At 36.8% G+C, this 13,059-nt stretch overlaps 2 protein-coding genes across 2 annotated transcripts in view; one reads left to right on the top strand and one right to left on the bottom strand.

Annotated features, from left to right (window-relative positions):
• The first annotated feature begins 4,096 nt into the window (after positions 1-4,096).
• Positions 4,097-9,462, top strand: LOC116009889 (receptor-like serine/threonine-protein kinase ALE2). Its single transcript, XM_031249072.1, has 11 exons — positions 4,097-4,651; positions 5,102-5,215; positions 5,633-5,746; positions 5,831-5,977; positions 6,059-6,160; positions 6,261-6,368; positions 6,488-6,859; positions 7,189-7,482; positions 7,699-8,091; positions 8,180-8,429; positions 8,572-9,462. The coding sequence occupies exons 1-11, from the start codon at positions 4,570-4,572 to the stop codon at positions 9,227-9,229; spliced, it is 2,634 nt and encodes an 877-aa protein (XP_031104932.1). The 5' UTR covers positions 4,097-4,569; the 3' UTR covers positions 9,230-9,462.
• Positions 9,463-9,571: 109 nt separating this feature from the next.
• The window catches only part of LOC116009890 (protein HOTHEAD), a 6,044-nt gene continuing 2,556 nt past the window's right edge, over positions 9,572-13,059 (bottom strand). The window contains exons 3-5 of the mRNA XM_031249073.1: positions 10,817-11,513; positions 9,976-10,544; positions 9,572-9,875 (exon numbers count right to left, since the gene is read on the bottom strand). Of these exons, the coding sequence (XP_031104933.1) occupies positions 9,821-9,875; positions 9,976-10,544; positions 10,817-11,513 (1,321 nt within the window). The 3' untranslated portion in view covers positions 9,572-9,820. The remainder of the gene's footprint in view (positions 9,876-9,975; positions 10,545-10,816; positions 11,514-13,059) is intronic.

Below are 13,059 nucleotides of genomic sequence, written 5' to 3'. Positions count from 1 at the left end.
ACAATTATTGTCTTTCATATTTTATTTTTTTTAAATCGTTCATATTTTAAAAAGGAAAATATATCTCATTTGCATTCTAAATTATAAGGAAATAACGTGTTTGTACTGTAATTAGTTTTCTTTGTTTGTTGCTAGGGTCACCCATCCTTTTTTTTTTCAATAAAACATTAAATTTGGACAAATGATATAACATCTCATAATTTTTTTCTTTTTAATTTTTAAATACAAATCATATTAGCTTAACGCATGTTCATATGCCAACTGTCGTGCCACGTGGACCTGAATCATTGTGCGAAACAGAACATCAATTTTAGGCATTTCCTTTTCTTCAATAATTAACTTATCAGATAATTAAATCAAATAACTCATTTAAATGTAGAAAGTTCTGGGGTATAGTTACGTGTTTTAAATTAGAATTATTACGGGATAAAATGATAAATAAATATTTACAACTTTTTACAATTTAGAACCTACCGCAATCTATGATTATCTTCAAAAAATAAATTTCACATGCCAATTGGATAAGTCTTAATTCTCGTATCATATCACAATAAAGTTTAATTTGTACCGATATTCTTTCGGTCAAGTTTGTCATACAATATTTTTTTATTACAATTTACTTCTCAGGTGTAATTTACAAATTATTACACAAGAGCAGAATTTATCATGTGCATACCATCGATAATGACGACGAGTTTTCCTCGTCACAAAAAAATAATAAAAATCTACATATTGAACCATAGGTCATAGGTGTTCAGTTTGACATGTGTGTAAAGAAATAAATTTTTGCGTGAACAAAACGACTACGCATTATGATGGTTTGCACCATAACATGACTACTTGAATAGGAGAGGAAATAGACATGAGTCCAAGGAGTGATTAGAGCAAAATGACAAATTTCTGCACCAAAGCTTGGGGCAAAGGTTGAGACTTGGAGCAAAAGAAGCAAAAGTTGGTCTTAAAGGAGGTAAATATTGAGGTCATCTCTAACACAAAATATCAATTTTTATACTAAATTTTATTAAAAAAAAAAATTCACAATATATTCTTATACCAAGGGCAAAATAGTAAAAAAAAAAAACTCAAAGTTTTGCCTTTCATGAACAATATTGTGCCAAATATAGCACAATACTGTTCACCCACGGTAATAGTTTTACTGTTTTGACGTGTTCGTTGGAGGCAAATTGTGTCAATCCGCGTGTCATGTATGGATGTGTGATTACTTGTCATAAGCCACATCCGAAACTTTACAATTTTACTTTTTACATTTACAAAAGATTAAGACAAAATGAAAAAATTAACCTTTTTTTATAATTTGTACTTTAGTTTTAAATTAAGCCAAAAGCCAATCGCATAGCAGAAACGTGGGACAAAGTTGGTAAGATTGCTCACTTTATGTTGTTTATTCATCGTATTATATTTAAAAATTATTTTTTCTTTGCAATTTGCAACAAAAATTAATTTTCAATATAAAATATAAGTCGAGCTGACTTTAGCTTTGAAAAATGAAATAAAAACAAAAAATATGAATTTTGTATATAAAACATCACTTACTAATTGAATAATGTTGTATTCCCTGGTAACTTTATTTGTTTATTTCATAATACTCACACATTATTCACATATTGTGAATCCTGGTTCAAAAATAACTTTCAAATTAAGCACATGCAGTTGACACATTTTATACTTGTAGTTATCCGTTTCTATAGTTGTAAACAAATTGAAAGCACATCAAATACAGACACATAACATGATAACTACAGACACACAAATTGTTAATTGGAGGTACATAATATGTTAACTACACATACATAACATGTTAACCAACATCTTATGTGTATGCAACGTATTTTGAATTTGTAGTTAACAATTTATGTATTTGTAGTTATCATGTTATGTGTCTTTAATTTGATTACAGGTACAAAAATTACTAAACTGCAAGCATAAAATATTTTAACTACAAAACATAATTTTTTTTTATCAGAATTCATAATACAATATGAATCCTGATCCATATTATAACAATGGGCTATCTTTTACTTTGTTTTTTTTTTCTAACACAAGCCCAATTTAGCTTTACTTCCCAATCTGACTTTGGGCCGATAATATACCCAAAAAGATAAGAGCTCCAATTGAAATGAATAAAAGAAAATGCAGAAAAGCCCACGTGCCTCTTTTTTCTTTTTTTCTTTTTTTTTTTTTTTAAATTTTGGCAGAGAGAAAAAGGAAAAATAAATAAATTTCTTAAATAGTTATTTATATAAAATAAAATAGAGTAGTGAATGCACTGGTTAATAATTTCTTTCAACATCCTCGTAGTTTGCGGGTTTTTAACCGATACCATATTTTCTTTCAACAATTCTTATTGAAGGATTGTTCAGAATCAAAATTGAGAGCAGAGAATATGACTCACATATTTCTCGTTCCATAATTATCTCTATATATTTTCAATATACCTTAAACTTTGTCATAAATACGATTCATTTATCTATTACATCTTACAACTTTTGTTAAATTTGTAAATGTATTTGAATTTAAGGTGATTAGTTAATTAAGTGGACTTGAATTTGATTTGCACAAATCATATTCAATTCAAGCATTAAATATGCTTGATTGAAGTGATCCCTAATAAGTAATAAATAAGTGAAAAATGGGACTATAAAAGATCCAAGATTTCACCGACACAAGAATGAGTGGGTAGACACAGGGGTGGGCACTGGGCACCACCACATCCCCCAAAATCAACTACTTCTATTCTGTATATTCACTGTGGGACCACCTAGGACCTTTTTTTTATAGTCAATTTTATTTTATTTTTTATTTCATAATTTAGATTTCTGATTTCACCGAGTATATTGTGAATTTCATGAATCCGCTTCAAGTCTATGAAAAGATAAATCAAGTGAATTTAGTTTTTAGACTTAATATCAAACTATCTTGTTCAATAAATCAATGTTTTAGAACTGTGGTAAAAAAATTATGTAAATATCAGTATCATTCGATCACACTCTTAATTAAATAATTTTAAAAAATCTTCATTGTCAATCAAACTTGCATGGACAACTTATGTTAGTCACAGATATAAGATTTAGAAACAATGATTCAGAATTGAGTCTCACGGTGTTATCAAGATATTATAATTTGGTATATGGAGTATAGTTGATTTCTTTCCGAAGACAAACAGTAGACAAGTTTATTCCCATGCCTGTCATAAACCTGGGTTAAAATATATTTTATTTTGTGGATCCCAAAATCCCATTTAATGATACCTCACTTAAAGTTCATATATTATTAGGATTTCAGTTCAGGTTCACTTTGTAATAAGTATATAAATCATTTTATATTATACGTATATAACAGTAAAAAATAAGGAGAAGTTAGAGATGCCGACAAATATATAACTTTAGAGGTAATAATTATTTGGTCTTTATTATTACTTGCTTTTTATCTTCAAGTAAAGCAGCAAAAAAGAAGTTGTACACTTTGCCTTTTCTTGAAGATGTGTGACAAGTCACATACATTAGTATATTTTAACCATAAAGTTTAAAGATTAGTGTATATTTTTATTTCAAAAAAAAGATTGGTGTATATTTAGGGTAACCCAACCAAATTAATCAGATTGTTAACTTAATAATCACAAGGTTACAAGTTTTATTTTCAGAGCAACCTATTGATCTTCTTGATTTGAGTTGGTTAGCTGTGGGTAACCTAAATTGATTTACGATCTTTTGCTGATTACGGTTACAAGGTGAGATTTACCTGGTGCATATGGTGGTTGCGCATTTCCCTCGTCATTAAAAAAGAAAAAAAGATTACAGTGTATTTTTACAGTTGAGTTTCTGCAGTTGTATGAATGTATGATGATCTCAGATTATTTAATAGGCTAAATTCTTTTAGCAGTATCTTGAGTTGATATGCCACTGGTGAGTGGTAGATATATTGTAATGATTTGAAAATTGGAATTTTGGGGTCTTAATCTTGACATTAACTTCCAAGAGAAAATCATGGCAAGCATATTCAACAGTGACAACTAACACAAAATCACAGTTAATAGAGAGAGAGAGAGAATGTGAGTTCTTATTTTCTTATTCCACATTTCTCTCTCTTGTCCCCACAGGAAAGTTCTTACTTGTACTGCACTGGGCTGGCTCAAAGTGTAACCTTTTGTGTCTCTGCATTGATTAAATCCAGTGATATTTTGCTCACAAATGTCAATGAAGAGCTAAGAAGTTGCAATCCTAGTATTCCAGTCCTTGAAATTTTCAAGAAATGAACAGGTTTTGGAGAGTGTGAAGAAGTATTGGGGCATTTGATTTTGCCACCACCTAACCCTGTGTCTACATCTTCATTCTCCACCAACACAACCGCCTCCTCATTACTGGGGTGGTACTATTTGTGGCTCTCATTTCTTAAACCCACACACATGTTTCAGGCTCACTACATTGAACAAATCCATAATGTCTTTATTTCATGTTTTTCTTCCTGTCTGTAATGGTGGGTTGACAGTCCAAGAATGATTCTTGGGATTTGATCTTTTGCTGTTGTTCTCTTTCTTCTCCTGGGGGAGATATGGTGGCACATCACAGATTCATGATGCTGAAGTTTTGTTTGGTTCTCCTCAGTGTCTTCTCAGTCCAAGAATCTGCAGCAGGTTGGTTATATTCTGTGCTTTATATGCTGTTGTTTACTTGTAATTTCCTTAAAAATCCCAGCTTTTTCTGGTTTCTTAGCTTGAATTTGGCAGTTTTTTGAGTAATTGGGAATATAGGATCCTGAATTTGAAGGCTTTTTCATTAGATTACATGATAATGGATTTACATCTGTTTTACCCTAAACAGTTTACTACTAGTTAGTGCAGAACAATAATGCTATTTACTGAATTCACACTAGCCATTGCTGCAAATGTATGCCTAAACTTGACCCTTATTGGCTTGAATTCATTTTAGGAACAATATTTCTTGGTATACATCTTATTTTAGCACTGAAACGTTACGGGGCAAGTAGAAGGAAATGTATTATCAGTAGTTTAAGGATCAATGCTCACAAAGTTCAGAGTTTTTAGTTGATATGGAGTACTTATGTAGTTAAGCCCATATTGCAGGCTTTTATTTGCTTTCTTGGAAAGTGGATTCAGTACTTCACCACTTCAAAGAAGCGATAAATGAACTTGGTTATCATGTGACGGGAGGAGCACGCCTAGTACTTCTGCAAGATGGTAACTTTCTTCTTTACTTGATAGGCCTAAAAGTACGGAATGGCAAAATTCAATATGTCAAATGCCCAGACGTACTTTTACTTCAAATTCTTTTATGTCAAATGCAATTTTTGGTGCTTAGTATTGGTAATGTGTCGTTGCTATGTTTCTGGGATTCCAGTGGGAACAATATCTGATCATAGAGGCCATTCGCAGTATTTCCGTGAAGAGTAGCAGGCTCCTTTACTGCTTCGTATTCACAATATTATTTTGCTGTAGTAACAGTTCATTGCGTCGATTGGCCTAATGCACGTTTAGAAACTGACAGCTTGTAAATTTGTGACGGAAATTTCCTTCTGTTGGATGTTCATTCATGGCTTAAATAATTTGGTTGGGAGCCCATTTAACGGACTTTTATTCTTACCAATGCAATTGCAGTACCAGCATCGCCTCCTACACCGATTTCTGCAAGCAGAGGTGGGAAGAGACATTCAAAGCATGCCCCGGCACCCCAACAAAGGCAAAACCGCCATGCTTTTCCTCCAATTGAAGGTATGCAGATAATTAAAGCTTCAGCATTAGAGTTAACAAAATAAAACTGAGATCTGCTAATATTGCTGATTTATTATTCTGTAGGGCCCAGTGCACATTCTAAACCAGCTTACGTGCGCCATGGAAAGAATCAGATGGATGATTCTGGAACTTTTCCTCCAGTTTCATCCCATGGAAGCCATCAAGCGAGAAACAAATTGAACAGCCATGCTCCTGAGCCAAGCTGGCAAGGTTATCACTACAACCCTCGAGTTGCATTAGGCAATAATGCAAAATCTGACACTATCGCTTCATATTGTCTTAATGATGCAGAGAATTGGCCTTCGATCTCCCCGTTTCAATCTCCTTCATCAGTGGATTGGGGTTCAGCAGCACCACTGTCGTCAGCAACAGTTCCATCAAGCCATTTCACAGGTATGTGGAAATATGTAGAATCTCGATTCTTCATCCTCGTTTCAATTTTTAACCAATCCTTAATGTATTTTGATCACGTCTGTGTCTGCAACTCTGCAAGTGCCTGCACCACAACCAGCTACTTCTCCAACTAGTCCTTTGACAGTGAACAAGATAACTCCACCGCCATTCCCAGTTTTGGCATTACCACCTCCACCTCCTAATCAAGGTACATACACATTCATCCTTCGATTACATGATCTCAGCAGTATTACTCTTAACGGAAGAACTGAAACTCTCATTATGTCAACTGTGATTTGGTAAGTGTAGTTTTGTCTGTACTTGCAGATTGTGCGTCATTGAAGTGTACGGAGCCTCTAACATACATGCCTCCCGGATCCCCTTGTGGTTGTGTTTTGCCTATTAAAGTTGCGCTCCGCTTTAGTATTACCCTATATGCATTTTTTCCATTGGTCCCCGAGCTTTCTAAGGAAATTGCTTCCAGCATTTCATTAAATCAAAGTCAAGTACGCATTTTGGGAGCAAACACTGTCAATCAGCAGCTTGAGAAAACCATTGTACTCGTAAACTTGGTACCTGCAGATGAAAAATTCAGTGCTTCTGCTGCATTTGCGATCTATGATAAGTTCTGGAAGAGGGAGGTTTCCTTGGAGAACTCTAAATTTGGTTCCTATGAGGTGGCTTATGTTCACTATCCAGGTTGTTAACAATATTAATTTTTTTTTTTTTTAAAGAAGGGTTAATATATAGGTAGTTTATGCTTGCTATCCAAGTTATGCGTGTTGTAGTTCAAGCTACAAATTTTTGTATTACTTGTAGCAAATACTGCTTGCTTTCTTGAGAAATTTTATGGACGGTATATCAGAGAAAGGATTTATTAAGGCTACTAAATATCCTCTAAATGCTCAGTTGCTCACTGGAAGTTGTAATCACTAAGAGAGTCTTGCAGTTGTCACTTGTGTAATTATATTTCCACAAATTTTCATTTTAAATTACAACTTTGAATTTTATGAGTTCCATTGTTGCAGGGTTGCCACCATCTCCTCCTGCGTTGCCCTCATCTGGTGTTTCTGTTGATGACCTCCCTTACCCTACCAACAACAATAATGGAAGGACAATAAAACCTTTAGGAGTAGATGTACCAAGGATCAGAAAGAATGGCATCGGGAAAAATATGATCATTGTGATTGTTCTGTCGTCTGTGACAGCTTTTGTTGTATGTATAGGAGTTATTTGGATTTTGTGGCTAAAATTTGGGTGCTGCACTTATCGGCCTGTGCAAACCCCGCATGTTTTGATATCTTCTCAGGGGAAAACATCAGGTATGGAACTCTGGCAGAAACGTGAAAGTCACGATTTAGCATTTTCATTCTATCTTTTGTTTGAATAACAGAATAAAGCTTGGACTTTATAACTGTGCATGTGGTATTTAACTTGAATCTTTGTTTTACTTCCTTAATTTGTACCGTTATTCCTAGCTTTTAAATGCATATTGATTCTAAGTTCATTTTCGTACGCTGTTGTCTTAAACTCTGAAGGTGCTGCTGGATCTATGGTGTTTGGAAGTAAGACTGGCTCAAGATCAATCTCCTTCAGTTCTAGCCTTCGAGCCTATGCAGGAACTGCCAAGATTTTCAGCACGAGTGACCTAGAGAGAGCCACTGACAATTTCAAAGCCTCGAGGATCCTTGGGGAAGGCGGTTTTGGGCTTGTGTATAGTGGCGTCCTTGATGATGGAAGGAAGGTTGCAGTGAAGATTTTAAAGAGAGACGATCGGCAGGGCAGCCGTGAGTTCATGGCAGAAGTCGAGATGCTAAGTCGGCTACATCATAGAAATTTGGTGAAATTGATAGGCCTCTGCCCAGAGGAACATTGCCATTGCCTTGTCTATGAACTTGTTCCTAATGGGAGCGTCGAGTCCCATTTACATGGTCAGTACAAGTCTGATAAACTCGTGCCTTTGGGACTTTTGTAGTTAATGCCTACATCTATAGATTTTTATTTATTTTTTAATCACAGGAGTCGATAAGGATAAGGAGACTTCTCCACTTGATTGGTATGCTAGAATGAAGATTGCATTGGGTGCAGCTCGAGGATTGGCCTATTTGCACGAGGATTCAAGCCCCCGTGTAATACATAGAGACTTCAAGGCAAGCAATATCTTGCTGGAGCACGATTTTACCCCGAAGGTTTCAGATTTTGGATTGGCTAGAGCAGCACTGGATGAGGGAAACCGACATATCTCAACACATGTTATGGGAACTTTTGGGTATGCATTTCATCGTTATAGAGAAGTAGTAAACAGATTTATTGTCAATTTACATTCTGCCACCATTCTATTGCAATCTAAAGTCGTTTTTTGAAGAATTTTGGGAACACTATCTTAATCATGTTCAATCATCTTATTAAAGGTATGTTGCTCCTGAATATGCAATGACGGGTCATCTCCTCGTCAAGAGTGATGTCTATAGCTACGGTGTTGTTCTTCTCGAGCTTTTGACTGGGCGAAAGCCAGTGGATTTATCACAACCGCCAGGTCAAGAAAATCTGGTTGCCTGGGCTCGTCCTCTCCTCACAACCATGGAAGGTTTAGAAATGCTGATTGACCCGACTATAAGTTCAGATATCCCATTCGATAGCTTTATCAAATTTGCAGCAATTGCATCCATGTGTGTTCAACCAGAAGTATCTCACCGCCCATTTATGGGCGAAGTTGTTCAAGCACTGAAGCTGATTTGCAACGAGTTTGACGAGACAAGAGAGCCCGTGTCGAGAAGTTGCAGCCACGAGGACTTCTCGGGTTATATAGGCAGTAAGCATGGTAGACAGTCACACGATTTTGTGGAAGCTTCACAGTTTTATGATCCCACTTTCACTGCTAAGGTATCGTTATCAGCATCAGATTTAAAGAGTGCATCAACTAGACTTGAATTATCGGAATCTGAGTCTTTTAGGAGGCAATTTAACTCTGCCCCTTTGAGAATGGGAAGAAAAAGGAATTTCTGGCAACGGTTGAGAAGTCTGTCTAGCGGGAGCATGAGTGAGCATAGTTTTTCATCAGTACTATGATGAAACTTGACTTCTATTCTGCCTATGATGTTTTCTTACATATATGAACTGTAGACATTAGACAAGTTGTGTTCTTGCCAGGTCAAACCGTTATTTCATGACTTCTGTTCTGGCTATGATGTTTTCTTCATAGCTTTAGATAAGTTGTGTTCTTGAATTTTTTTTTACCTGGCTTTGTTCTAGATATTGTAAACAGTCAAAATAAATGAAAGTTTGGAACTTTTTCTGCATGCCCTCACCATGTTCATTGCCTCGTTGTTTCGACTGTACTAATTGAATCAGTTCTTTTGTATTTGAGTTCTGCAGAGATGCAAATGCTACTACTATTTCATTGCAGAGAGATTTCAAGAAAACGAGCAAACATTCTGGAGATAAAATACGTATGGACGAAGCAGCAGAATACTGTTTTATAGCAAGCGTTACTCTACAGACTACATTGAACCGAGTTGCCAACAATTACAGTGACTAGAACCATATTTGCTTACAACAACGACAGCAGCAGCTGATCCTCACCCGAACATGATGCCAGACAAAACGCGGGATGGGTAAAAAAAATGCTTAGTCTAATTAACTGCTACGTGATTTGTGTCTTTACACGCCAGCTTTGTTTCCTAATCTGTCTCGTAGTATCTTCACTCCCATGTATCTGCATCAAAATTGCTTGCATTTAGTGTAATGATAAATTTTCTTCATGTTAAAGATTATGCATTATTCAGACTATCTGATCTGATCTGATCTGATCTTACCTGCCCATCATTAGTAGAGTGGCTTGAGGATTCGTCCCGGGGGATTCAGTGAGGGTGGAGCCATCAACCACGCGGAGCCTGTGGATGCCAAGAACCCGATAATCGGGCCCCACGACCTTGCCAACATGGCAGCCACCGTGGTAGTGCCAAATTGTGATGACAGTGTCTTTGCAGAACTGTTCCAGGGACTGAGTGTCATTGGTGTGTCTCGGGATGAGGTTAACATTAGCTTGGGCGCTGATATTGAGCAGCCTGTCGAGCGTCTCCTTGTCGCATTGTATGTAGTTGGAGAAGCGTTTGGACTTCACGATCTTCTCCACAACCCGGATCCCATCCACGCATTTCTTCAGATCATCCGGGTGGCTGAAGTAGTTGAAAGTGATAGCAGGGTTTTCCTCCACATTCGTGTTCTTGAGCTGAATCTCCCCTCTCGATGAGGGGCTCGCGATCTTTTCGAGTATGAATCCTCCCCTAAATGCTTCATGGGGAAGATTCTTCTTGCTTTTCCTGAATGCTTCCACTGCTTCCTTTGTTCTCATCTTAGGTGGAATGGTTGAAAGCTGCCCTATCTGTATTCAAACAGTGCTCAAGAATCAGCATTTCTAGAACACTAGCAGAAACAGCAAGAAAAACATAGCAGAACTGGAGAAACACGAGCATTGTAAGTATTCCAACGTTCCTAAATCGAGAAAAACACAGATAATGATCATAGGTAACATAGAAAGATGTTTGCTTTTCTGGGTAGGAGCAGTTGAAGCATGTGCTCTATCTCAACTAAAAGTCTAAGCTGATAGTTGGACTGCACATTTATGTTTATATATATTATATGCTCAACACTGACCTCAGCTGAGGCGATGCCATGATGGCAGTGAATGCTATCCCGGGACTGTCCAAACCCGCTGCTAGCTTCGATGTACACCCCCATCCGGGGAATTCCCACAGTCTCGATCAGCGAGGGAGGGACGTGTTGTTTCAAGGGAACGAAGATCGTGTTGAGAGGGTTATCGGACATCTCCTTCCCGACGTTTTCGTTGTCGAGCACCACAGGTATGTTGAGTTTCTGCAGCTCAGCCTTTGGTCCAATCCCACTGAGCATCAGAAGCTGAGGGCTCCCTATTGCTCCACATGACACTATAACTTCACTTCCCCTCTTCCTTGACAGAAATGCTTTGTGCTGATCCCCGTTTTCGTCTTTGAAGACGGCTCCCACCGCCCTCGGCTTCTTCCCCGACGTGTCGAACATGATTTTCTGCACTGTTGCATACACCAGAACCTCAAGGTTTGCAGGGTTGGCTGATGACAGCAGCTCTGCAGCGGTGTGGCGACGCCCGAACCTGTCGAAAATGGTGCCTCCAACCTTGGTTCCATAGATGTGGTCATATGTGAAGCCATTGAAAGGTGAAATCCCAACTTCTAGCAGGCCATCCCTGAATGCTTCTTGCCATGAGGTCAACTTTGGCTTGTGAACTATCTGCTTCTCTACCCATGGGTAGGATTCATTCACCAGCTTTGCATCCCACCCTGCTTTCTTGATATAACTACAAAACCAAAAACAGCGTTTTTAGTTCAGACCGAACACATTCTGATTTTGTATCAAAGCCAACTAAACTAAAGGTCAGGGTTCAAGCCGACTACCAAATACCAACCTGGTTAGGTCATGGATCCGAATTTCCATAACTACCAACTACGGAGTATCAGTCAGGTCATGGGTCTGAATCCCCACTATATCTACAAATTATCATCTAAGTTCAGGTTCAAACCTCCCAGACTATCGAATTACCAACTGTCAACCAAGTTTGACAGTTGGCATGGGTTTAAACTTTAAACTACCAACTATGAACAAAATTATGTCATAAGTTTGAATATTCATGATTACCAACTATCAAATAGGTTATGGGTTATAAGTTAGAACCCCTCCAAAACTACCGAACTACCAACTATTAACCGTATTTTTGGTTTGAACCTTTATAATTACTAATTATTAATTTAGTCTTTTAATTAAAGGTTACCACAATTTTTGAATTGTGCTAAATATGTACCTAGCATGCCAAAATGGGGGAAAAAATTAACTGAATTCTCATGTTGTGGGTGAAATGATGAGACATAAATGAGGCCTCGTGGGGGGTGGTTGGGGTGGTGTAATTGAGCATTGGTGAGCCTAGTTACATATACATACACATATACAACATATGCATATATACAAGCGCCAGATACACACACTGCACACACAATAACCACAAATGTACTCCGATCCCCAGCCCCCAGGCAAGAAAAAAGGCCAATAGGAACAGAAATTTGAGACCACATGTCACACCAACAACATAGTACACACACAATTAATTGACAATAAAACTGTGGTAGCTATCCTCTTAATATACACAGGAAAAGCAGGAGGAGAGCCATAAATATTCTGATTTCAACAAGTACTACTACCCAAGTAATTATCAACATCCCATAAATTCATCCAACCAATCCCAAGTACTGCTGTTTTCCAGGGGGGCTCTACTTACAAAAAATATAACTTATTATCAAATTATACCAGTCACAAACAAAAAGAATTGACAGTTTTGTGCATGTCAAGTTGCACGGGAATTGAATTCAACACCAACCAAATTGATCGGACAATTGTTTATTAACCACAAAGTTTCAGATTTGATTTCATATAAAAATTGTCTATTGATGTTTTCGATTAGAGTCAGTTAAACATATCTCACCTAAACCACGACAGTGGACTTTCCCTAATATAAGACCAATCGAACTAATAGCAACTCCCTTTTACATGCATGTGGATTGTGGTGTTAGAATTGAGAATGGGACAGACAACGACTAATAACAATGCCCTTTTACTGTTTTTGAGTCAAATTAAGTCCGAAATTTTGAATTTTAGTTTTATAGCACATCATATCGTTGAATATGACAACAACGCAATAAGAAACACTAAAATTTATCTGTTCAATAAATAATATAGTTAGTTTTTTTTTTAAATCTAGCTAAACTAATAATTTAAGGTTTCTTTTATTATTTTGGAACCACGATAATATGTATTCTAGTATTCTTCAATGCTTTTTTTTTTTTTTTTTTTTT

This window comes from Ipomoea triloba, chromosome 2, assembly GCF_003576645.1.
Source record: "Ipomoea triloba cultivar NCNSP0323 chromosome 2, ASM357664v1".
In the NCBI taxonomy this organism is placed as follows: Eukaryota; Viridiplantae; Streptophyta; class Magnoliopsida; order Solanales; family Convolvulaceae; genus Ipomoea; species Ipomoea triloba.
The sequence above is the reverse complement of the archived record's forward strand: the minus strand, read 5'-3'. Positions and strand labels throughout refer to the sequence as shown.